General features: G+C 46.1%; 1 protein-coding gene across 3 annotated transcripts in view; it reads left to right on the top strand.

Moving 5' to 3' along the window:
- The window catches only part of exoc6b (exocyst complex component 6B), a 742,224-nt gene that overhangs the window by 68,852 nt on the left and 648,191 nt on the right, over positions 1–25,181 (top strand). For 2 of the 3 annotated variants that reach the window (XM_052038519.1, XM_052038535.1), the window contains exons 2-4: positions 5,936–6,101; positions 13,010–13,057; positions 14,313–14,403. In XM_052038519.1, coding sequence (XP_051894479.1) covers positions 5,936–6,101; positions 13,010–13,057; positions 14,313–14,403 — 305 coding nt within the window. The remainder of the gene's footprint in view (positions 1–5,935; positions 6,102–13,009; positions 13,058–14,312; positions 14,404–25,181) is intronic. The other variant, XM_052038528.1, reaches the window with a different exon arrangement.

The following is a 25,181-nucleotide window of genomic DNA, read 5'->3' as shown; positions in this document are numbered from 1 at the left end:
TTCCGGCACCACATGGCATGCCCTCAACTTCCTAACCCATACGTCTTTGGAATGTGGGAGGAAATCAGAGCACCCGGAGGAAACCCATGCAGACACGGGGAAAATGTTCAAACTCCTTACAGATAGTGGCTGGAATCGAACCCAGGTCGCTGGTGCTGTAAAAGCGTTATGCTAACCCTACAACCTTTGATTCCCTTAATTTACAACAACCTAGTGACCTTGGTCTTAAATATATTCAGCAACTGAGCCCTCCACAGCCCTCCTGGGTACAGAATTCCAAAGATTCACTACCCTTTTCGTAAAGGAATTTCTAATATCCAAACCCAATAGCTGACCCCTTCGTTTCTGCAGTTTGTGACTCTGGTTCTAGATACCTGAGCTGGGGGAAGCATCAACCCCGCACCTACCTTGTCAAGCCACATAAAAATTTTGTACATTTCAATGAGATTATCTCTTAGTCTTCTAAAGACAAAAGAGTACAGACATGGTCAGCCTAACCTCTCCTCAAACGACAAACCCATGGTCCTAGGAGGCAAGCTGGTGAACATTTGCTGCACTAATTCTCTCACAGGCATATCCTTCTGTCGTCCAGAAATCAACTTCCCTATCCGTCCGCTGTAAATAACACAGTGCCACGAGGTCGATTCGAACAAATACCTTTATTAGCAGTGCACCGCTAGGAGAATTCTCTTCAGCACTCACTAAGAGTCGCTTCCCGAGTTCTCTCAGTACAAAGGGGTAGACAGAGATTTATACAGGTATTGTCATGTACACTTTAATGAGTCAGGTGCCAGAGTTCTTGGTTGAGCAGGAAACGGACAAAGGGCTACTGCAGATGGACAAAGAGCAGCCTCACACCACGGGTTCAGCTAATCATTTTGCAATCGGGTGAGACAAAGGCAGGTATCACCTTCATTGTTTGAGACAGCCTTCCCAATTCCCATTAAGATTGACCATCATCTCCATAGTCAAGCATAATGGGAATCCAATTAAGTTCCAGACACAGCAATTACCACACAGCACCCAGCCCAGGTAAGCAGTGGTGTGGCTGTTCTGGCCTGAAGGACACTTTTTAAATCAGTATTTAGAGCAGCCATAATTCTCATCCGTCTTAAGATATCAATACAGTTATAGTTTATTAATCCTACACCTCCTCACTTCTTCAGTACATAGTACATGGAACAGTACAGCACTTCAGCCCGTGATGTCTGTGTCGACCAAGATACCAAATTAATCTAAACCTATCTGCCTGCACACGATCCATATCTTGCCATTCCCTGCATGTTCATGAGCTTGTCTAAATGCCCCTTAAACGCCACTATCATATCTGATTCCACCACCACCCCTGGCAAGTGTGTTCCAGGAACTTACTACTCTCTGTGTAAAAAACTTACCCTGCACATCTCCTTTAAACTCCTCCCCACCCCACCCCTTGTCTGGAAACCAAACCTGAACACAATATTCCAGATGCCGTCTAGCCAGGGCTCAAGATAACTGAAGCAGGGCATCTTTGCTCTTATATTCCAATTCTCTTGCAAAAAAGGGCAATGCAGGGATTAAACCTGAAACACTAAATCTGTTTCTCATTCCACAGATGCTGCCTAACTTGTTTCTGGTATTTTCTGTTTTATTTGCACTGGAGAGTGTTTTGCACAGTGAGAACGATAATTGAATAGCAAGCTGAAGGAACATGGAAGTCCTCGCATTGTTTGAGTATTCCTACCTGCCTGCATCGAACATATTGTCTGACCCCTTCAGAAGGGGAGGTATGGGACTGGAGCCACACATAGCCCAGTCTGGGTAAACATAGCAGGCTTCCTTCCACGAAGCAAATCAAAATGAACCCAAATCATCTGGCACTACCAGTGCATCCTGGCCTTGTCGTCTGGTTTTAGATGTGACAAGTCCACTGGTCTGGTTTGCCCTCAGTGCTCACTGAGCTGAAGATGCACCGCCGTTAGAGCACTGTGGCGTTACCAGACTGATCACACCAGTCTTTGGTTAAAGTTGAGTTTACTGTCATCTGCACAAGTACATGTCTGCACAGGTGCAATGAAAAACTTACTTGCAGCATCACAGGCACATAGCATCAGCATCATGTAACACTATATTCTGCATTCTGTTATGGCTTTTCCTTTGCACTACCTCGATGGTATTGGTATTGGTTTATTATTGTCACTTGCACCGAGGTACAGTGAAAAACTTGTCTTGCAAATCGATCGTACAGGTCAGTTACATTGAGTTAGTACGGAGTGCATTGAGGTAGTACAGGTAAGTTTAAAAGTGTAGAATGATTATAGTAAGGGTAATGAGTAGATCTGCAGAGAGCAACTTGCAACGAGTCCCCATGCTCCGGTGCCATCTTGATGTACTGTTGTTTTAAAATGGTCTGTATGGATGGCATGCAAAACTAGGTTTTTCACTGTATCTCGGTACATGTGACAACAATAAACCAATTATAATTTCAAAAGATCCCATGACCTTTTCTTCAACACAGCCAATGATTACACCTCAACCATCATGGCCAAGAAGTGGGATATTTGATTGTTAATCTCATTATCATCATAGGGTCTTGCTGATGCTGTTTTCGTATTTCACTCATTATGATGCTGTCTATATGGACTTTAGCAAGGTCTTTGACAAAAAGGTCCCCGCATGGAAGCCTATTGTCTATCGTCGAGTTTATTGTCATCTGCACAAGTACATGTGTGCACAGGTGCAATGACAAACTTACTTGCAGCAGCATCACAGGCACATAGCATCATAGGAACAGCATTCACAAGATAAACATAAATTAAACATAAATTATACACAATTTTTACAAGAAAGAACACAATTAGAACAAAAAAAAGTCAATTTTAGTGCAAAGTGATCAAAGTGGCCATAGTGTTGCTAAAGTGCAGTGATTAGGGTTTTGCCGGTTGGTTCAAGAACCAAATGGTTGAAGGGAAGTAGCTGTTCCTGAACCTGGTGGGGTGGGAATTCAGGCCTCTGTACCTTCTGCCCGATGATAGCTGTGAGAAGATGGCATGGCCCGGATGGTGGGGATCTTTGGTGATGGATGTTGCCTTCTTGAAGCAGCACCTCCTGTAGATACTCCCGATGGTGGGGAGGGATGTGCCTGTGATGTATTGGGCAGAGTCCACTACTCTCTGCAGCTTCTTACGTCCCTGCACATTCGAATTGCCGTACCAGACCATGATGCAACCGGTCAGGATACTTTCAACAGTACATCTGTAGAAGTTTGTCAGAGTGTTCGGTGACAAGCTGAACCTCCTTAACCTCCTAAGAAAGTAAAGACTCTGGCGAGCTTTCCTTATGATTGCAGCCATGTGCTGGGCCCTGGATAGGTTGCCCGATATGTTAATGCCCAGGAACTTAAAGCTGCTGACTCTCTCCACCACCGATCCCCCAATGTAGAATGGCGCATGTTCACCCTCCTTCCCCTTCCTGAAGTCAATCAGCTCTTTAGTTTTGATGACGTTGAGCTAGTCTGGAAGGTTAGATGAAATGGGATCCAGGAAGAGTTAGCTACGTGGATACAGAATGGGTTTGATGGCAGGAAGCAGAAGATGATGGTAGAAGGGTGTTCTACAGACTGGAGGCCTGTGACTAGTGGTGTGCCACAGGGATCTGTGCTGGGACCTTTATTGTTCGTGTTTTGGATGAGAATGTACAAGGAATGGTTACTAAGTTTGCAGATGATACTTTTTACTTTGTACATTAATGATTTGTATGATGAAGTAAATGGTTTTGTGGCTAAGTTTGCAGGTGACACCAAGATAGGTGGAGGAATAGGGAGTATTGAAGAAACAGGAAGGTTGCAGAGAGACTTACGTAGTTTAGGAGAATGGGCAAAGAAATGGCAGATGAGATTCAATGTTGAGAAATGTGCCATTGTACACTTTGGAAAAAGAAATAAATGGGCAGATTATTATCTAGATGGGGAGAAAATTCAAAGTACAGAAGCCCAAAGGGACTTGGGGGTACTCGTGCAGGATACCCTAAAGGTTAACCACCAGGTCGGATCGGCGGTAAGGAAAGTGAATGCTATGTTGGCATTCATTTCGAGAGGTATAGTGTATAGAAGTAAGGAAGTGTTGATGACGCTCTATGGGGCACTAGTGAGGCCTCATTTGGAATACTGTGTGCAGTTTTGGGCCCCATATCTTAGGAAGGATGTACTGATGTTGGAGAGGGTTCAGAGGAGATTTACGAGGATGCTTCCCGGAATGAAAGGGCTTACTTATGATGAGCGTTTGTCAGCTCTTGGACTGTACTCACTGGAGTACAGAAGAATGAGAGGGGACCTCATAGAAACATTTAAAATGTTGAAAGGACTGGACAGAGTAGATGTGGCTAGGCTGTTTCCCTTGATGGGTGAGTCCAGGACTAGAGGGCACAATCTTAGAATTAGAGGGTACCAGTTTAAGACAGAAATGAGGAGAAATTTCTTTAGCCAGAAGGTAGTGAAATTATGGAATTCTTTGCCACGTACAGCTGTGGAGGCCCGATCATTGGGGGTGTTTAAGGAGGAGATAGGTATCTAATTAGTCAAGGTATCAAGGGATATGGGGGGATAAGGCCAGAATTTGGGGCTAGATAGGAATAGTTTTTTAGTTTAGCTCATGGAGCAGACTCGATGGGCCGAATGGCCTACTTCTGCTCCTTCGTCTTGTGATCTTGTAAAATAGATGGTATCGTAGACAGTGAAGCAGGTTATCAAAAATTACAAGGGATCCTGATCAGCAAGGTGTGGGCCAAGGAATGGCAAATGGATTTCAATTTGGATAAGTGTGAGGTGTTGCATTTTAGGAAGCCAAACCAGGGCAGGACTTTCACAGTAAACAGTAGGGCCCTGGGGAGTGTTGTAGAAGAGAGGGACCCAGGAATACAAGTTCATAATTCCAGAAAGTGGCATCACAGGAGGGCAGGGTGGTGAAGAAGGTGTTTGGCACGCTGGCCTTCATCAGTCAGGGCACTGAGTATAAGACTTGGGACGTTATGTTGCAGTTGTACAAGACGTAGGTGAGGCCACACCTGAAGTATTGTGCACAGTTTTGGTTACCCTGTTATAGGAAAGACATCATGAAGCAAAGAAGATTTATGAGAATGTTGCCAGGACTTGAGGGTTTGAGTTATAGGGAGAGGTTTGGGTAGGCTAGGACAGTTTTCATTGGAATATTGGAGAATGAATGGTGACTTTAAAGAGGTGTATAAACTCACGAGGGACATGGATAGGGTGAATTCCATTACCTTGAAAGGGAATCATGAAGGCATAGGTTTAAGGTAAGAGGGGAAACATTTGAAAGGGACTTGAGGGGCAACTTCTTCATGCTGAGGGTGGTCCGTATATGGAATGACCTGTCAGAGGAAGTGGTTTAGGCAGATACAGTAACAACATTTAAAAGACACTTGGACATAATAAGGAAAGGTTTGGAGGGATATGGGCCAAATGCAGGCAAACGGGACTAGCTTAGATGGGCATCTGGGTCAGCATGGATGAGTTGGGATGAAGGGCCGGTTTCTGTGCTGTATTGGTCTATGACTCTATGACGTGGTGACAACACTGCAACAGTAATTGGCTGTAAAGTGCTTTGCTTGAAGTTCTGAAAGGTTCTAAAGAAATGTAGGGCTTGTTTTGTTTCTTGCTGATGCACACAACTGTGCAAAAAGTTCAAGTTGTACGGAGCTAATAAATTCCACACAGAAGAGGGAAGATCAATGGGATCAGTTTGGAATTGATACATGCTATGTGGGGAAGATAAGGCACTGGGATTAGTCTGGGAAAGGTGGGGCAAGATGAGGGGCTTCTTTTAATGTGTAAGCGTCTGGTAGTATAGTAGCACGTGCATCTTATCAGGTGGGTGTCCTGTTCGGCTCTTAATTGCCAGCGATGAGAGCTTTAAAGTGCAGCTGCCTTGTCCCATTTCAGGTCGGTGTACGATGGAGAGGAGCACTGGCGGTTCATGGAGAAACTGGATGCACGGATCAGGAACCATGACCGGGAGATTGAAAAGATGTGCAACTTCCATTTCCAGGGATTTGTGGACTCGATCACGGAGCTGCTGAAAGTGAGGGGGGAGGCACAGAAGCTGAAGGTGCGTCGCTCGTCCATACCTCATCTTGATGTGGCACTGTCTCAAACTAAAGTTGGTTACCATGGCTGCTGGAAGCCCTCTATTCTAGCTTATTACCCATCACCTGCCAGCTCCTGCTCCACCCCTTCCCTCCACCATTTTATACTGGCTCTCTCCCAGTCCAGCTGGTCTCGATCCGAAACGTCGACTGTCCATTTCCCTCCATAGATGCTGCCTGATCCGCTGAGTTCCTCCAGTGCTTTGTGTATTGCTCTACTCTAGCCCTTGTTTCGGTGGGAGCGAGGGGGTGAGGTAAAATCATTCAGTATCCAAGCACAGAGTTGTTTTGTTTTCATTTCCCTGTGGGATTTGGGCCTTTTTAGCCAGCCAAGACTGTGCCTGAGAAGTTGGAGGTGAGCCACCACCACGAACCACTCAAAGCTGTTTAGCTCAACTGGCCCACTGGACCATTTCAGGTACTAACCTGGTAGCATAATCGCTCTGCTGGCTAACCCCCAAACAATGTGGAATTTGCTGACATGTTAAAGCAGAGAACTATAAAATGGTTAAGGGAATGATTGATGAATTCATTGGAATTAGTTTAGTATTGTCACATGTACTGAGGTACAGTGAAAAACTTGTGTTGCATACCGTTCATACAGATCAATTCATTGCAACAGTTCATTGAGGTAGTACATGGGAAAACAATCACAGAATGCAGAATAAAGTGTCACAGTTACAGAGAAAGTGCAGTGCAGGCAGACAATAAGGTGCAAGGTCACAACGAGGTAGATTGTGATCAGGTGCAAAGCCATAACGAGGTAGATTGAGAGGTCAAGAGTCCATTTTATTGCACAAGGGAACTGTTCAGTAGTCTCATAACAGTGTGGTAGAAACTGTCCTTGAGCCTGGTGGTATGTGCTTTCAGGCTTTTGTATCTTCTGCCCGATGGGAGGGGGGAGAAGACAGAATGTCCAGAGTGGGTGGGGTCTTTGATTATGCTGGTTGCTTTACCGAGGCAGCAAGAAGTCTAGACAGAGTCCACGGAGGGGAGGCTGGTTTCTGTGACGTGCTGAGCTGTGTCCACAACTCCCTGCAGTTTCTTGCAGTCCCGGGCAGAGCAGTTGCCGTACCAAGCCATGGTGCATCTGGATAGGATGCTTTCTGTGGTGCATTGATAAAAATTGGTGAGGGTCGACAGGGACATGCCAAATTTCTTTAGCCTCCTAAAGTAGATTGGCAGAGGGGTGGGACTCGAGAGAGTGAAGTCAGTGAGAAGACGGGAATGTGCAGCAACCAAGCAGTGTAAGCCCAGCAGTCAGGATAGCCACATTTACAGTAAAAGGGCAGATGGGAGCACTGCTTTACATTGCATCTATTTCAATGCACATAGCTCAACAGGTAAGGCAGGCAAACTTAGGGCGTGGGTTGCCTCTAGGGACTGGGATATTGTGGCCATAACAAGAACTATGGCTGAGAAAGGCAGGACTGGTAACTCAATGTTCTGGGATACCGATGCTTTAATCGTGACAGAGGAACAGGTAAGAGTGGAAGGGGTGTTGCCTTTTTGATAAGGGAGGACATAACAGCAGTACCATAGAACCATACAGCACAAAACAGGCCCTTCGGCCCACCATGTTGTGCTGTCCATCAGACCACCCTCACACTACCTAACCCCTTCCTCCCGCATATCCCACATTCCTCCATATGCCTATCCAACAAGCTCTTGAACCTGTTCAATGTATCTGCCTCCACCACCACCCCAGGCAGTGCATTCCATTCACCAACCACTCTCTGGGTGAAAAACCTCCCTCTGACATCTCCCCTGAACCTCCCACCCATAACCTTAAAGCCATGACCTCTCGTCTTGAGCATTGGTGCCCTGGGAAGGAGGCGCTGACTGTCTACTCTATCTATTCCTCTCAATATTTTATATACCTCTATCATGTCTCCTCTCATCCTCCTCCTTTCCAGTGAATAAAGCCCTAGCACCTTAAGCCTCTCCTCATATTCAATACTCTCCAATCCAGACAGCATCCTGGTAAATCTCCTCTGCACCCTCTCCAACGCCTCCACATCCTTCCTATAATGAGGCGACCAGAACTGAACACAGTACTCCAAGTGCGGCCTAACTAGAGTTTTGTAAAGCTGCATCATCACCTCGCGGCTCTTAAACTCAATCCCGCAACTTATGAAAGCCAACATCCCATTGGCCTTCTTAACTGCTCTTTCCACCTGTTAAGCAACTTTCAATGAACTGTGAATATGAACCCCCAGATCCCCCCCCCCCCCCCCCCCCCCCCCCCCCCCCCCCCCCCCCCCCCCCCCCCCCCCCCCCCCCCCCCCCCCCCCCCCCCCCCCCCCCCCCCCCCCCCCCCCCCCCCCCCCCCCCCCCCCCCCCCCCCCCCCCCCCCCCCCCCCCCCCCCCCCCCCCCCCCCCCCCCCCCCCCCCCCCCCCCCCCCCCCCCCCCCCCCCCCCCCCCCCCCCCCCCCCCCCCCCCCCCCCCCCCCCCCCCCCCCCCCCCCCCCCCCCCCCCCCCCCCCCCCCCCCCCCCCCCCCCCCCACCCCCCCCCCCCCCCACCCCCCCCCCCCCCCCCCCCCCCCCCCCCCCCCCCCCCCCCCCCCCCCCCCCCCCCCCCCCCCCCCCCCCCCCCCCCCCCCCCCCCCCCCCCCCCCCCCCCCCCCCCCCCCCCCCCCCCCCCCCCCCCCCCCCCCCCCCCCCCCCCCCCCCCCCCCCCCCCCCCCCCCCCCCCCCCCCCCCCCCCCCCCCCCCCCCCCCCCTCCTCCACACTGCCAAGTACCTTGCCATTCACCCAGTACTCTGCCCTGGAGTTTGTCCTTCCAAAGTGTACCACCTCACACTTCTCCGGATTGAACTCCATCTGCCACGTCAGCCCAGCTCTGCATCCTCTGTAAGTTCCGACAGCCCTCCACACTATCCACAACACCGCCTATCTTAGTGTCGTCTGCAAACTTACTAACCCAGCCCTCCACCCCCTCATCTAAGTCATCTATAAATATCACAAAAAGTAGAGGTCCCAGAACCGATCCCTGCGGGACACCACTAGTCACTGCCTTCCAATCCGAGGGCACTCCTTCCACCACAACCCTCTGCTTTCTACATGCAAGCCAATTCCTAATCCACACAGCCAAGCTTCCTTGGATCCCTTGGCCTCTGACCTTCTGAAGAAGCCTACTATGAGGAACCTTATCAAATGCCTTACTAAAATCCATGTAAACCACATCCACCGCACTGCTCTCATCAATCTTCCTGGTCACCTCCTCAAAGAACTCTATCAGGCTTGTGAGGCAAGATCTTCCCACTTCATTGAGAACTTCTCCCACTTCTGCCGCCTCCAGGCAAATTCTCCCACCTTTGTCCTTAATCGGACCTACCTTCACCCTAGCCATCCTCCTACCCTTCACGTACTTGAAAAAGGCCTTGGGATTTTCCTTAACCCTACTAGCCAAAGCCTTTTCATGTTCCCTTCTAGCTCTCCTCAGCCCTTTCTTAAGTTCCTTCCTCGCTACCCTATATTCCTCACGGGCCCTGTCTGAACCTTGCTGCTTATACCTCACGTATGTTACCTTCTTCTCCCTAACAAGTTGTTCCACCTTCTCGTCACCCATGGTTCCTTCACCCTGCCATTCCTTCTCTGCCTCACCGGGACATATTTATCCCTAACATCCTGCATAAGATCCCTGAACATCGACCACATCTCCATGGTACATTTTCCTTCAAAAAGGACATCCCAATTTACACTCCCAAGTTCTCTTCTTATAGCCTCGTAGTTAGCCCTTCCCCAATTGAAAAACCTCTTGTCCTCTCTGCACCTGTCCCTGTCCATGACAATTTTAAAGGTTATGGAGCAATGGTCACTGTCCCCCAAATGCTCACCCACCAATAGATCCTTCACCTGTCCCGGTTCATTTCCTAAAACTAGATCTAACATGGCATTCCCTCTAGTCGGCCTGTCAACATACTGCGTCAGGAATCCCTCCTGGACACACTTAACAAATTCCGTCCCATCTAAACCTTTGGCACTAAGCAGGTTCCAGTCTATATTTGGGAAGTTGAAGTCTCCCATTATAACAACCCTGTTATTTCTGCTTCTCTCCAAACACTGCCTACCAATCTGCTCCTCTATATCTCTACTGCTACCGGGGGCTATAGAATACTCCTAGTAGAGTAACTGCTCCTTTCTTGTTCCTTAATTCCACCCATACAGACTCTAGAGATGATCCTTCTACAACATCCATCTTTTCCACAGCCGTAACAGTGTCCCTGACCAGTATCGCCCCCCCTCCACCTCTTCTCCCCCTTCCCTATCCCTCTTAAAACACCGAAAACCAGGAATATTCAATATCCACTCCTCTCCTGACGTCAGCCCACGTCTCAGTAATAGCCACGCTATCATAGTCCCCCATACTTATCCAAGCCCTCAGTTTTATTCCCCCTTATTCCTGACACTTCTTGCATTTAAGTAAGCACACTTCAGTCCATCTACCTTACTACTTTTATAGCCTGTATTCTGCTTCTCCTTCCCCAAAGCCTCGCTACCTGTTTGATCTGACTTTTCCCTATTCCCTTCTTCCTCTGACCTACTCCTCCGGTTCCCTTCCCCCTCACAAACTAGTTTAACTATATCACAAAGTACTTATGATATACTTGAGGGATCATCTAATGAGACCATTTTGGTAGAACTTAGAAATAAGGGGACGGTCACATTGGTAGGGCTATATTATAGACCCCCCCCCCCCCCCCCCCACACCACCAAATAGTCAGTGGGAACTTGAGGAGTAGATGTGTAGGGAAATTGCACCTAGTTTTCAGAATAGTAGGGCCGTACCTGGATGGGGCGGAATTCATCCAGCAGATTGTTCGTTGCTCAATATAACACACCTTGTGAGTTTAGATCTGCTGGCAGGTCCTCCAAGATACTGTTTTCTCTTGCTTTCCAATTTTATTGGATTTATAAAAAGAAATTAATCGATCTGGAATTCTATGGAACTTGTTGCCACAGAGGGCTGTGGAGGTCAAGTCATAGAGTGATACAGCACAGAAACAGGCCCTTCGGCCCAGCTGGTCCATGCCGACCAAGATTCCCATCTAAGCTAGTCCCATTTGCCCGCATTTGGCCCATATCCCTCTAAACCTTTCCTATCCATGTACCTGCCCAAGTACCTTTTAAATGTTGTTAATATACCTGTTAATATAAATGTTGTTAATATAAAGTAATTGGGTGTATTTAAGGCAGAAATTAATAGGTTCTTGATTGGTAAAGGGGTTAAGGATTACAGAGAGAAAGCGGGGGAATGGGGTTTAAAAAAGTATCAGCCATGTTTGGATGGTGGAGCAGACTCGATGGACCGAATGGCCTAATTCTGGTCCTCTATTTCATGGTCTTAAGTGACTATGTGGATTTGTGGCATTTCGCTTCTATGTAGGCAAACGTGGAGTCATGAGAATTGATGTCTGTGAGTCCCTTCCTCCAGTGAGACAACACCTGTGGACCTGTCTACAGTTGGTACATGGAACTGTACCCCAGAAAGAGTTGGTGTCTTTGACACCTATACTCCAGTGTGAATCAATGTCTGTGAAGTTATCCCTCAGGAAGATTCAGTGTACCTGGTGCCCTTCTCCTGGTGAGAGTTGGTGTCTGTGACACTCCTAGCCCAGTAAGAGTTGATGTTTGTCGACCCTTTGCTCAATACAAAGTCAGTGTCTGCGACACCCATCACCGAATGTGAATCAGTGTCGATGTGTGCCTTCATTCCAAGATCACAGCAAGGTAGTAATATTCCCAGCAGAATGTAGCAGACCTTTGTGAAAGTTCCTCTGATAATAGCATTACTGAGGCAGAAGCAATAGTTTCTGGAAAAGGATTGGCAATCTAATGCTGGGGTTCTGTCGTGCAAATTGTAACTTTGGATGCAGCAATGGAGATTGAAAGGATAAAATGGAGATGGATGTGAGGGAATCAGTTTCATCTCTGTGAATGTGTGTGTGTGGGAGTGAGTGTGTATGTGTGTGTATGACTGAGTGTGTGTGACTGAGTGTGTATGTGTGTGTGAGTGAGTGTGTACGTGTGTATGAGTGAGTGTGTATGTGTGTGTGTGCACATGTGCGTGAGTGTGTATGGGTGTGTATGACTGTGTATGTATGTGTGACTGAGTGTGTATGTGTGCGAGTGAGTGTGTATGTGTGCGCGAGTGAGCGTGTGTGAGTGAGTGTGTATGCATGTGTGTCTTCATCGGTTAGCTTGTAAAGTAGATGTAAAGTTGTACATCGAGATTGCATTATAACAAGTTCTTAAGCATGTGCAGTGTTTTGATTATTGGGCACAGCAGTGAACCACTGAGAAATTCCCTGTTGGTTAAAACCATGGCCTCCTAGACAGAGAAAGACTAAGATATCTTTATTAGTCACATGTACATCAAAACACACAGTGAAATACATCTTTTGCGTAGAGTGTTCTGGGGGCAGCCCGCAAGTGTCGCCACGCTTCTGGTGCCAACATAGCACGTCCACAACTTCCTAACCCGTACGTCTTTGGAATGTGGGGGGAAACCGGAGCATCCGGAGGAAACCCATGCAGACACGGGGAGAACGTACAAACTCCTTACAGACAGCGGCGGGAATCGAACCTGGATCGTTGGTGCTGTAATAGCATTATGCTAACTGCTACACTGCCGTGCCTGCTAGTTTCATGCGTTTTCCACTGTTTGTCCAGCTACTGAGTAGTAACATTCACCAAGACTGGGTAAATCTAGATTCATTCTCCAGATACTTTCTTCAAAATCTCTCCTTGGGATAATGTAGCAAAGCCAAATAACATCTGTAATAATTTGTGTGTTCATTGTATACAACTTGCTGATTTAGCAATAATTACTTCTGGTATATTCATTTACATTTTGTTTGTCTCAGATCCAGGTGACTGATACCAATGACAAGCTGCAGGAATCGGGAAGGGAGGTGAGTTCAGTTCAGGTTTTACTCTGGGTCATCTGTTCTTGTTCTACGATAATAGCTACATTTCCAGAGGACTATTTTGCTGAAGAAGCCTCTTGGAATCATATACATGCATGTTCCTTCATGGATAACCCTGCTGTTTTTGGTTGTTTTCATAAATCTCTTAAAAATTCACAAGGCAAATTGGCCAGTTTGTTGAGGTGCTTCTCCATACCTTGTCTCTATCCGGATGCGTCACGGTTTGGTATTGCAGCTGCTCAAGAAACTGCAGAGAGTTGTGAACACAGCTCAGTCCATCACATAAACTTCCTGCTGCTTCAGGAAAACAGCCAACATAATCAAGGACTCCTGCCACCTCTGTCATCCTATTTTCTCCTCCCTTCCATTGGGCAGAAGATATGAAAGCTTGAAACTGTATACCACCAGGCTCAAGGACAGCTTCTGTCCCGCTGTTACAAGACACTAGAACGGACCTTTTGTACGATGATGAATTCTTGATCTCTCAGTCTACCTCATCATGGCCCTCGCACCTTATTGTCTACCTGCACTGCACTTTCTCTGTAACTATAACATGATGTTCTGCATTCTGTTATCACTTTTCCTTTAGTACCACCTTGATGTATTTGTGTATGGAACAATCTGTCTAGATAGCACACAACCAAAAGCTTTTCACATGTGACAAAAAGAAAACCAATGACCAAATACCATAGGCTGGAGAGAGTGGAACCAGGCTCTGTATGAATTCAGCTCGGCTCAAATCAAGGCCATGAAGTTCGGATGGAAAATCGCCACTGTCCTTTTGGGCATGACCTCCGACCAGACGTGTAGAAGGCCAGGGAGATTTGGCTGTGATATTTCCTCCATTAAGTAGCTGGATGCCCTGCTTTTGTTCGATAGGGCTTCCTTACATGCAGGTGGTGACACTTGGATAGGGCATCCAGTCAGCAACAGCTAAGGAGATGAAGTTGTCTAATGGAGATTGGGGTAAAAACTGACAACTGAGCCACTTTCATCCTAGAAATGTGATCACCTGTCGCCGTTTCCCTGGAAACATGTCCACCAGATCCCCCAGAAACATGACCACCTGTCTGCTGTTCCCCCTGGTAACGTGACCACCCATCCGCTGGTCCCCTGGAAACTGACTGCACACAGGTGCTGACTGTCTGGCCCATGTCATCCATTAATGAACACTGAGATTTTTCGACTAGTTAATGAAAAGACAGTTAATGAATTTGTTTCTTTTCCCCATGATCTGTAGTTAATTGTTGAAATGGAGGAACTGAAGAAGTGTCGCTCGCAGCAGAGGAACATTGCGGCCACAGTGGACCAACTGACTCTCTGTCTACCAGGTATGTGACAGCTACCTGAGGTGATGTCTCTGCAGGTATTGTCAGTGCTGCCCCTCAGGTTAGCAGTTCAGTGTTGGACAGTGTACTTGTAAAGTGAACCAAATGTGACCATCCAACCCAAGAAGATGGAATGATGTCCATGACTGCAAACTTTCAGTCCCCCTTACATAGAGTCATACAGCATGGAAACAGGCCATCCATGCCGACCAAGATACTATCTAAGCTAGTCCCATTTGCCCGCGTTTGGCCCACATCCCTCTAAACCTCTCCTGTGCATGTACCTGTCCAAGTGCCTTTTAAATGTTGTTAATGTACCTGCCTCAACCGCTTCCTCTGGCAGCTCGTTCCATCAACTCACCCCCTCAGGTTCCTATTAAATCTCTCCCCTCTCACCTTAAACCTATACCCTCCAGTTCTTGATTCCCCAACCCTGCGAAAAAGACTGTGCGCATTCACCCTAGTTATGCCCTCATGATTTTATACACCACTGTAAGGTAACCCTTTATTCTCCCAAGATCCCAAAGTCCTAGCCTGCCCACCCCCTCCCGGTAACCCAGTCCCTAAGTCCTGGCAATATGTGGGAGTGTTGGCTGGGAACTGGAGGTCGCTGATGGTTGCATTTAGGATAATCACTGAAAAATCTTAGGGAAGATAAACAGAATATTTTATTGTAACTCTGTTGGTTGTTATGATTTGGGAGGTATTGCTAACAAAGTCAAGGAATTGAATTAAATGCTTAAGCATCTGCAAGATTATGAGGAAAGAGCAGGAGAGTGGGACTAATTGAAATCTCTTACTGAGAACCAGCACAAGCACATAGGGCCAAATGGCCTGGCTCTGAGCTGTATAATGCTGTGATCTTGAAATAGAAATGAGAGGCTTGAGGGAAAGCTAATGCGGAAGCCCTGCAACATCTAAAGGGTGAAGAAGTTGACACTTCATGCAGACAGTGAGTTTGAAGGTTTTTGATTGCAGATGAGTTCCAAGCACACAGTGATATATCTTGATTTCAACATAATGAGGATGTGGAGGTGGCAGAGTGTTGGAGGATCGGGAGAGGAGAAGCAATGATCTGCTGCTCAGCAAACAACAAAACTAATAACTTGCATTTGGACAGTGTAAAAAATTTACCATGAAATTTCACACCATGCTTTATCAAGGCATATGAAGACAGATGGATAAAGACGTTCAAAGGTTTTATGTTTATAGAGTCATAGAGTGTCTTCCAGCATGGAACCAGGCCTTTTGCCCCAACTCGTCCATGCCGACCATGGTGCCCACCCAGTTAGTCCATTTGCCCGTGTTTGGCCCATACCCCTGTCAACCTCTTAAGATTTATTAAAGACAGATTTCAGGAGAGAATTTGCGGCAGCCATGGCTTGGTCACCAACAATGAAGTGATGACAATGGAGGGAGCCAGAGCTGGAGGAGCACCAATAACGTGGATGGAAGGACTGCTGGAGGTTTGAGAGAGAGCCGGAGAGTGCAAGGTCATGGAGGGATTAGAAAGCAAGGATGAGAATTTTAAAATCTAGGTGTTACAAAGACATCTGAGAACCAGAAAAAAATATTGTAGGTTTCTAGAACTGCAATCTTTTTCTCTGTCATGGTGAATTTGTTTTGCATCTGTGACCTTGTTGGACACTACTTCACTCTAATTCATGGGTTAACAGTGCCTGCTTGGCTTATCTGGTTGAGCTTGACTTGCAGATACAGAAGTGCCACTTTAGGACAGGCAGGTCTGAAGGCTTGGCATGTTTTTCTGACTGACAGGTATTCCATTAATGTGAACTGTTCTGTGTAAGAACGAAAGTAATAGCAGGAGCCAACCACTTGACCCCTTGTGCCTGCCTCGTCTGCAGTAAAATCGTGGCTGATCTTTGGCCATTTTCCTCTATTAATCCCCAATGATTCCATAGAACCATAGAACACTACAGCACAGAAAACAGGCCATTCGGCCCTTCTAGTCTGTGCTGAAACTTTATTCTGCTAGTCCCACTGACCTGCACCCAGTCCATAACCCTCCAGACCTCTCCCGTCCATGTATCTATCCACTTTATTCTTAAAACTTAAGAGTGAGCCCGCATTTACCATGTCAGATGGCAGCCCGTTCCACACTCCCACCACTCTGAGTGAAGAAGTTCCCCCAATGTTCCCCCTAAACCTTTCCTCCCTTCACCCTAATGCCATGTACTTATCTCTCCTAATCTAGGTGGAAGGAGCCTACTCGCATTTAGTCTGTCTATACCCCTCATAATTTTGTAAACCTCTATCAAATCTCCCCTCATTCTTCTATGCTCCAAGGAATAAAGTCCTAACCTGTTCAATCTTTCCCTGTAACTCAACTCCTGAAGACCCGGCAACATTCTTGTAAATCTCTTCTGCACTCTTAAATATAATCTGCAACTAAGCTGCCACAGCACTCTTGGGTAGAGGATTCTAAATATTCATTACAGTCTGGGTGATGAAGTTCCTTTTCATCTCAGTCCAGAATGGCAGACCTGTTATTTTGAAACCCCCTGGTTCTCAACATCCCAACCAGTGGAAACATCATCACTGTGTCTATCTTGTCAAACCCCATGAGAATTTTGTATGTTGCAGTGAGATTACCTCTTACTTTTCTAAACTCTCACAAGTATAGACCCAGTCTGGTTAATCTCTCATCGTTGAACTACTCCCACAACCCCCAGATTGAATTTGGCCTGTCCTTGTATTATTTTTGAAGTACAGTTACCACTTTGTCAATAAGAGTCCAGCATTTTCTCTCTGAGTGATATCAGGCTGTGGTTTCCCCGTTTCCTTGCTCTTTTTTTTGAATAATCGTTACAAAGTTGGGTGGCAGTGCGACATGTGTAGAGGAAGTTAGGAGAATTCAAGGTGATTTGGATAGGTTGGGTAAGTGGGCAGATACTTGGCAGATGAAGTTTAATGTGGATAAGTGTGAGGTTCTCCACTTTGGGAGCAGGAACAGGAAGGCGGATTATTATCTGAATGGTGTGGAGTTAGGTAAGGGGGAAATACAAAGGGATCTAGGAGTCCTTGTTCATCAGTCACTGAAAGTGAATGAGCAAGTGCAGCAGGCAGTGATGAAGGCTAATGGAATGTTGGCCTGTATTACAAGGGGAATTGAGTACAAAAGCAAAGAGATTCTTTTGCATTTGTACAGGGCCCTGGTGAGACCACTCCTGGAGTATTGTGTACAGTTTTGGTCTCCAGGGTTGAGGAAGGATATCCTGGCTATAGAGGGCGTGCAGCGTAGGCTTACGAGGTTAATTCCGGGGATGTCGGGACTGTCTTATGCTGAGAGGTTGGAGAGACTGGGATTGTGTACGCTGGAGTTGAGAAGATTGAGAGGGGATCTGATTGAAACATACAGGATTATTAAGGGATTGGACAAGATGGAGACAGGAAATATGTTCCAGATGTTGGGGAAGTCCAGGACCAGGGGGCATGATTTAAGAATAAGGGCTAGCCATTTAGGACAGAGGTGAGGAAAAACTTCTTCTCCCAGAGGGTTGTGAATTTGTGGAATGCACTGCCTCAGAGGGCAGTGGAGGCCAATTCTCTGGGCACTTTCAAGAAGGAGCTGGATAGGTTTCTTGTAGATAGGGGAATCAAGGGATATGGGGACAAGGCAGGAACAGGATATTGATTGTTGAGGATCAGCCATGATCTCAAAATGGCGGTGCAGACTCGAAGGGCTGAATGGTCTACTTCTGCTCCTATTGTCTATTGTCTATTTGGAATTCTGGAAGATGGTATCCATTATTTTCACCAGAGCTTTAGGATCAAATCCTGGTGATTTAATGGCTTTGGGTCCCATTAATTTCTTCATTATTAATTATTTACTGACGTTGTTTTCTTTCAGCTCCTCATTTACTCTAGACCTGTTGTTCTTCACTGTTTCCAGGAGGTTTTTAGACCATAAACTATAGGAGCAGAATTAGGCCATCCGGCCCATCGAGTCTGCTCTGCCTTTGAATCATGGCAGATTGTTTTTCTCAACCCCATTCTCCTGCCTTAACCCTTAACCCCCTTACCAGTCAAGAATCTATCAATCTCTGCCTTAAATACACCCAATGACTTGGCCTCCACAGCCCTCTGTGGCAATGAATTCCACAGATTCACCAACCTCTGGCTGAAGAAATTCCTCTTCATCTCAGTTCTGAAGGGACATCCCTTTATTCTGAGGCATTTTCTATCATCTCTTCTGTATCAAGGAGGAGTGGTATGTTGTTTGAGGTGCTGATCTTCCCATCAAACTTCAAGCCTTGGTTCCCATCAGCATGTTGCTGCGGTTTGCATGGCTGTATAAAGTGTTGAAGAAAAGTGTTTCTTGGCCAACTGTTTTCCTGAAACCATAGTACCAAAAAAATGTCACGGCTGTTTACGAGCTGTTAGTCTGTAAATTGACTTCAGTGCTACCCCATGTAACACAAGCAAATGTGCTTTGAAGCAGTTCACTGCATCAGAAGCACTTTGTGGCTTTAATGATTGACATCTTATGATGCTGTATATAAAGGCAAGTTCTTGCAGGCTGAGTCAGTAGTAAGGAAGGCAAATGCAATGTTAGCATTCATTTCGAGAGGACTAGGATATAAAAGCAAGGATGTAACGCTGAGGCTTTTCTCTCTTCTCTCCTCTTCCATCGGGTAGAAGATACAGGAGCCTGAGGGCATGTACCACCAGACTTAAGGACAGCTTCTACCCCACTGTGATAAGACTATTGAACAGTTCCCTTATACAATGAGATGGACTCTGACCTCACCATCTACCTTGTTGTGACCTTGCACCTTATTGCACTGCACTTTCTCTGTAGCTGTGACACTTTACTCTGCACTGTTACTGTTTTTACCTGTACTACATCAATGCACTCTGTACTAACTCAACGTAACTGCACTGTGTAATGAATTGACCTGTACGATCGGTTTGTAAGACAAGCTTTTCACTGTACCTCAGTACGTGACAATAATAAACAAATACCAATACCAATAAGGCATTGGTCAGACTGCATTTGGAATATTGTGAACAATTTTGGGCCCCATATCTAAGGAAGGATGTACTGGCCCTGGAGAGGGTCCAGAGGAGGTTCACAAGAATGATCCCAAGAATGAAAGGCTTGACATATGAGGAATGTTTGATGGCTCTGGGCCTGCACTCGATGGAGTTCAAAAGGATGAGGGGGGGATCTCATTGAAACCTACCGAATACTGAAAGGCCTGGATAGAGTGGACGTGGAGAGGATGTTTCCATCAGTAGGAGAGTCCGGGATTCGAGGGCACAGCCTCAGAATAAAAGGCATCCCAAAACTAAGATGAGGAGGAATTTCTTCAGCCAGAGGGTGGTGAATCTGTGGAATTCGTTGCCACAGACGGCCATGGAGGCCAAGTCATTGGGTGTATTTAAAGCAGAGATTGATAGGTTCTTGATTGGTGAGGGGGGGGGTTAAGGGTTACAGGAAGAAGGTGGGAGAATGGGGTTGAGAAAATGAAACCGGTCATGGTTGAATAGTGGAGCAGACTTGATGGGCCAAATGGCCTAATTCTGCTCTTACATCTTATGGTCTGTGGTCTTCCCAATGGATATCACATGCTGGTCTCTGCTTTGACCAAACCAGGATTTTTAAGTTGAAGGAGCTCAAAGTCTAAATGTGTTCTATCCCAAATATTGTGTGTTGTAAAACAACTTTGGCAGAAATACAGATTGTAAAAATGCTATTTCAAAAATCTAATAGTGCTGGTTGATGAAGATCCATCCATTCTGATTAAGTGCTCAAAGACTGAAGTATAGAAGTGTTACTGTATACACTACTCTCAACCTGCCAATTGAAAGTGAATGCTGAGTCATAAAGTTTCATTTGAGGGGTTTAGATAGAAGGGGCAGAGAAATCTTCCACTGGCATCAGGGCCAATAACCAGAGGTGGCAGATTTAAGGGATTTGCCAGGAAAAAGACCAAAGGGAGATGAGAATTCTTTCAGGCAGTGATCTATGATGATTTGGAATCTGCTGCCTAAAATGGCAGCGGAAGCAGATTTAACAATCTGCTGCAGGAACTCAGCGGGTCGAGCAGCATCTGCGGGAGGAAAGGGATTGTCAGTGTTTCGGGTTGAAACCCTGCCTCAGGATCATTCCAGCACCTGCAGTCTCTTGTGTCTCCACAGATTTAATAATAATTTTCAAGGGGGAATTGGATAAATAGAGTTATTATGGCACAAAGAAGAGTATGTTTGGCCCATTGATTCATTGCTGGCTCTCTGCAGAGTAATCCTTCTGGGTATGCAGAACAGCAACAAGATAGCAGTTTGAGATTTTGGTTGAGGGTTAAAAGCTAGTCAAGGGAAAATTCCCCTGTCTTCTTTTGAATAGCATCAAGAGAGTTGTAAACCTACAAATTTAATTCCCTCAAGAGCTTATATAATTTGCTTTTGAAATCTCTGTTTCTACCTCCCTGGTAGGTCCACAGAAAGCTTTTCCTCACACCCCCAAAACCTTAGCTCTGTGTCTTCTTGTACTTGTTTCATCAGCTAACGAGAGCAGCTTTTCTTATCTAAAACTGTCATAATCTTGTACTTGAGATGGAAGCCTTTTCATGGCTGCAAGCAGGGGGAATAATTGGGTTGTTCCTTCAAAGAACCAACACAGACATGAGGGCAGAATGGCCTTCTTCTTTGACATTAACTTCTGTTTCAGAAAATTTTGAAGGAGTGATCTTTAGAATCAGCAGTGTTGAATATTCAGGTTGTTCTGTTGAGCTCTGGAGTGATAGTTAATATAGTAGTTAACATAGAGATAGGAGATCAAGTGCAGACTGATGGAGTCCATTCGTATACTTGTTCTATGGGTGCATGGTTAAGCATTCTTGATTCATTCATTTACTGTGTTTATGGTGAGTAGTTGCCCTTGCCAGACTGTTGGGTGAACTAATGAGTTGAAATCTCCCAAATGGAACTAATCATGCCCCTGCTTTCAAAGGATGGCCTGCCAGGCCCCTGGGACAGATGGTGTTTCTGTCACCAGCAAAAAATAAGCTGCTGGAGGAACTCAGCGGGTTAGGCAGCATCTGTGGAGGGAAGTGGACAGTCCAGATGAAGGGTCTTAGTCCATTGAAATCTGAAATGGTGAAACCTGAAATTGTGACAGTCCATTTCCCTCCATGGATGCTGCCTGACCCTCTGAGTTCCTCCAGCACCTCATTTGTTTGTTCCAGGTTCCAGCATCTGCAGTCTCGTCTGTCTCCATGTTTCTGTCACTCCCAGCTACCATGAGGAAGGGCAAGAGAATAGGGTAGAATGATTCGGCTGTTAAGAGTGAAGGATCATTAAAAACATTTTACATAGAACGTGGAACAGTAGAGCACAGAACAGGCCCTTCGGCCCACAATGTTGTGCTGACATAGCTATTCCCTCCTACCTACAGAATGCCCATATCCCTCTATTCTCCTTTCATTCATGTGCCCATCCAAGCCCCTCTTAAAAGCCCCCAATGAATTTGCCTCCACCACTCTATCAGGCAACGCATTCCAGGCATCCACCCCTCTCTCAGTAAAAAAACGTACCCCTAACGTCTGTTCTGAACCTGCCCCCTCTCACTTTAAATGCATGCCCTCTGGTATTGGATCGCTCAATAATGGGAAAAAGATATAGATTGTCCACCCCATCTATGCCTTTTATAATTTTATACACCTCCAACAGATCACCTCTCAGCCTCCACTGCTCCAGAGAAAAGAGCCCAAGTTTGTCCAGCCTCTCCTGATAGCACATGCCCTCTAATCCAGGCAGTATCCTAGTAAAACTCCTCTGCACCCTCTAAAGCCTCGACATCCTTCCTTATAGTGAGGTGACCAGAATTGCACAGAATTTTAATCTAATTCTCGTCCCCTTTCAGCATTCAAGGGAAAGTTAGGTATGGCTCCATGAACCTTTCAACAACAAGTGCCATGCTTCATTACAGGCTATGGTTGCAAGCCAGTGTTTTTCCAATGGAGGACTTTGTAACCCAGCTGAATCTTGTACAGGGACCCTAAACTACATCCTCCTAACCCAGCCCTGTGTTGAGTCAGTCTCTCCATAAGACTGCACAAAAATCTAGGCTAACTGCCCTGGAGTACTGAGGGAGTGTTATACTGTCAGAGGTGCAGTTGTTCAGATAATACATAACTATAAATATATAAAACTATACTTCCTCAGGAGACTGAAGAAATCTGTCCCATGGGGTAGGATTAGTTCCATTTGGGAGATTCCAACTCATTAGTTCACCCAACAGCAAGTCCCTGTCGACCCTCACCAATTTTTATTGATACACCATAGAAAGCATCCTACTTGGATGCATCACGGCTTGGTACGGCAACTGCTCTGCCCATGACCGCAAGAAGCTGCAGAGAGTTGTGGACACAGCCTCCCCTCCCATGGAAACCAGCCTCCCCTCCATGGACTGTCTACACTTCTCGCTGCCTTGGTGAAGCAACCAGCATAATCCCCACCCACCCCAGACATTCTCTCTTCTCCCCTCTCCAATTGGGCAGAAGATACAAAAGCCTGAAAGCACGTACCACCAGGCTCAAGGACAGCTTCTATCCCACTGTTATAAGACTATTGAATGCCCTAGTATGACAAGATGGACTCTTGACCTCACAATCTACCTCGTTATGACGTTGCACTTTATTGTCTGCCTGCACTGCACTTCCTCTCTAGCTGTTATACTTTATTCTGCATTCTGTCATTGTTTTCCTTTGTACTACTTTGATGCACTATGTAATGAATTGATCTGTATGAATTGTATGGAAGACATGTTTTTCACTGTACCTCGGTACATGTGGCAATAATAAACTAATTCCAGTTAAATTTACATGAATGGAGAAGTTCTTTTGATACTATTCGGGGGATAGGAGAGGAGTTTTCCTCTGACCAGCGTCTAACCCTGTGACAAATTTTCTGAAATGGATCATCTCCAGTAATTATTTCTAGAGATGTTTGAGGGAGCTTGCTTTGTGAGAGCTTGCTTTGCCCCTCATGTTAACACAGTAGTGCTTCAGTGGCTGAAAAGAGCTCTGGGCTCTCCTGGGTTGTGAGTGTATGGGATGTTTTTTCTTTTAAGAGTTGCCGAGACCAAATGCCTTAGATAAACTAGCCCAACATCGACTTAGGTAAGCTGAGTCAACATAGACTACCATTCAGAGTTGGGTTTGGAGGGACAATCATGCACAATCTTTACAATAGTCAAAATGACTTGCCAATTCTTATACTTGGTACCAGATATGGACTTGCACCCCAAGATCATTTTGTACATATACTTTCCTCTTGCATTTGACCTCCCAAAATGTATCACTTGTCCAGATTAAACTCTGTCTGCCATTTTTCCGCCCAAATTTCCAACAGCTGTATCCTGTATCCTTTGACAACCTTTTTAGCTCTCCGCAACTCCTCCAATTTTTGTGTCATCTGCAAATTTACCAGTCAGACCACGTACATTTTCATCCAAATCATTAATACTCACCATGGAGAGGCTTTGGGGGGAGAGGATGGGTCGTGGCAGGGATAGAAAATCGAGCAACCCACCTAGGCTCAGCTCGATTTGTTAGTGCGTGCTGACGAGTTTAGCAGATGGGTGAAGGGTGCAGGAGGGGCAGCAAGGGACTGGCAGGTGAGCTGTGAATGCGTGCTGCACTGGACAAAATTACCACAGCTGCTTGAGCCTTCTGTTCCTGAGCCGCTGTTGAATTGCATCTGGCAGTGTGAGCTAAATGAGTCGCTTCCATCTCTGGCCACCTACCTATCACTGACCAGCAATGACTTTGAGTGAGAAAATGTGGCAACCAAAATTTAGTTCCAATAGTGGAATTGTAAAGACTCTTCCACTTTGAGAGAGGCACTTCAATGCACTTCATTGCTGAGTGGCATATTTTTGAGCTGAAAACAATCTGCTGGAGGAACTCAGTGGGTCGAGCAGCATCTGTGGGGGGAAAGGAATTGTTGATCTTACAGGTCGAGACCTGAAGAGTCCTGATGCAGGGTCTCAACCTGAAATATCAACAACTCCTTTCCCCTCCACAGATGCTTCTCGACCCGCTGAGTTCAAAGTCGAGTTTATTGTCATATGCACATAGCATCAGATAAGCAGCATGTAAATTATACACATTTTGACAAGAAGGAACACAATTAGAACAAAAAGAAACAAAGTTGACTGGAGTGCAAAGTTGTCAATGTGGTCATAGTGTTGTTATACTGAGGTAGTGATTAGGGTTGTGCCGGTTGGTTCAAGAACCGAATGGTTGAAGGGAAGTACCTGTTCTTGATCCTTCCTCCAGCAGGTTGTTTGTTGTTCCAGATTCCAGCATCTGCATTCTCTTGTGTTGGCTTATTTTAGAACTCTTTTATTGTTGCTTTTTTTCTGTCTTCTCAGGTGGCCATTCTATACTAGAATGTCCCTTACGGTAATTGATACTGGGTGGAGGAAACATTTTGGCCTTGTATTCCCTGCATTTTTATGAATAGTGCCATTTCTTTGTCACAATCCAAAGACACGATCCCCTGATTCAATATGAGAGTCAGCAGATCTGACCATGCTACATCAGTTAAATGGGGTGCTCGTTAGGTTTGGAGCTTTTACCCAGAGAAAAGAATGTTAATAGCTATGCCCAACAAGCACAGAGGTGCAAAGAGGTACACATTCTTATTATAGAGTCATAGAGCACGGAAACAGGCCCTTTGGCCCAATTGGTCCATGCCAACCAAGATTCCCAACAAAGCTAGTCCCATTTGCCTGCATTTGGCCCATATCC

Source organism: Pristis pectinata, chromosome 2 (assembly GCF_009764475.1).
Source record: "Pristis pectinata isolate sPriPec2 chromosome 2, sPriPec2.1.pri, whole genome shotgun sequence".
Lineage (NCBI taxonomy): Eukaryota > Metazoa > Chordata > Chondrichthyes > Rhinopristiformes > Pristidae > Pristis > Pristis pectinata.
Note: the sequence above shows the minus strand (reverse complement) of the source record. Positions and strands in the feature narration are given on the sequence as shown.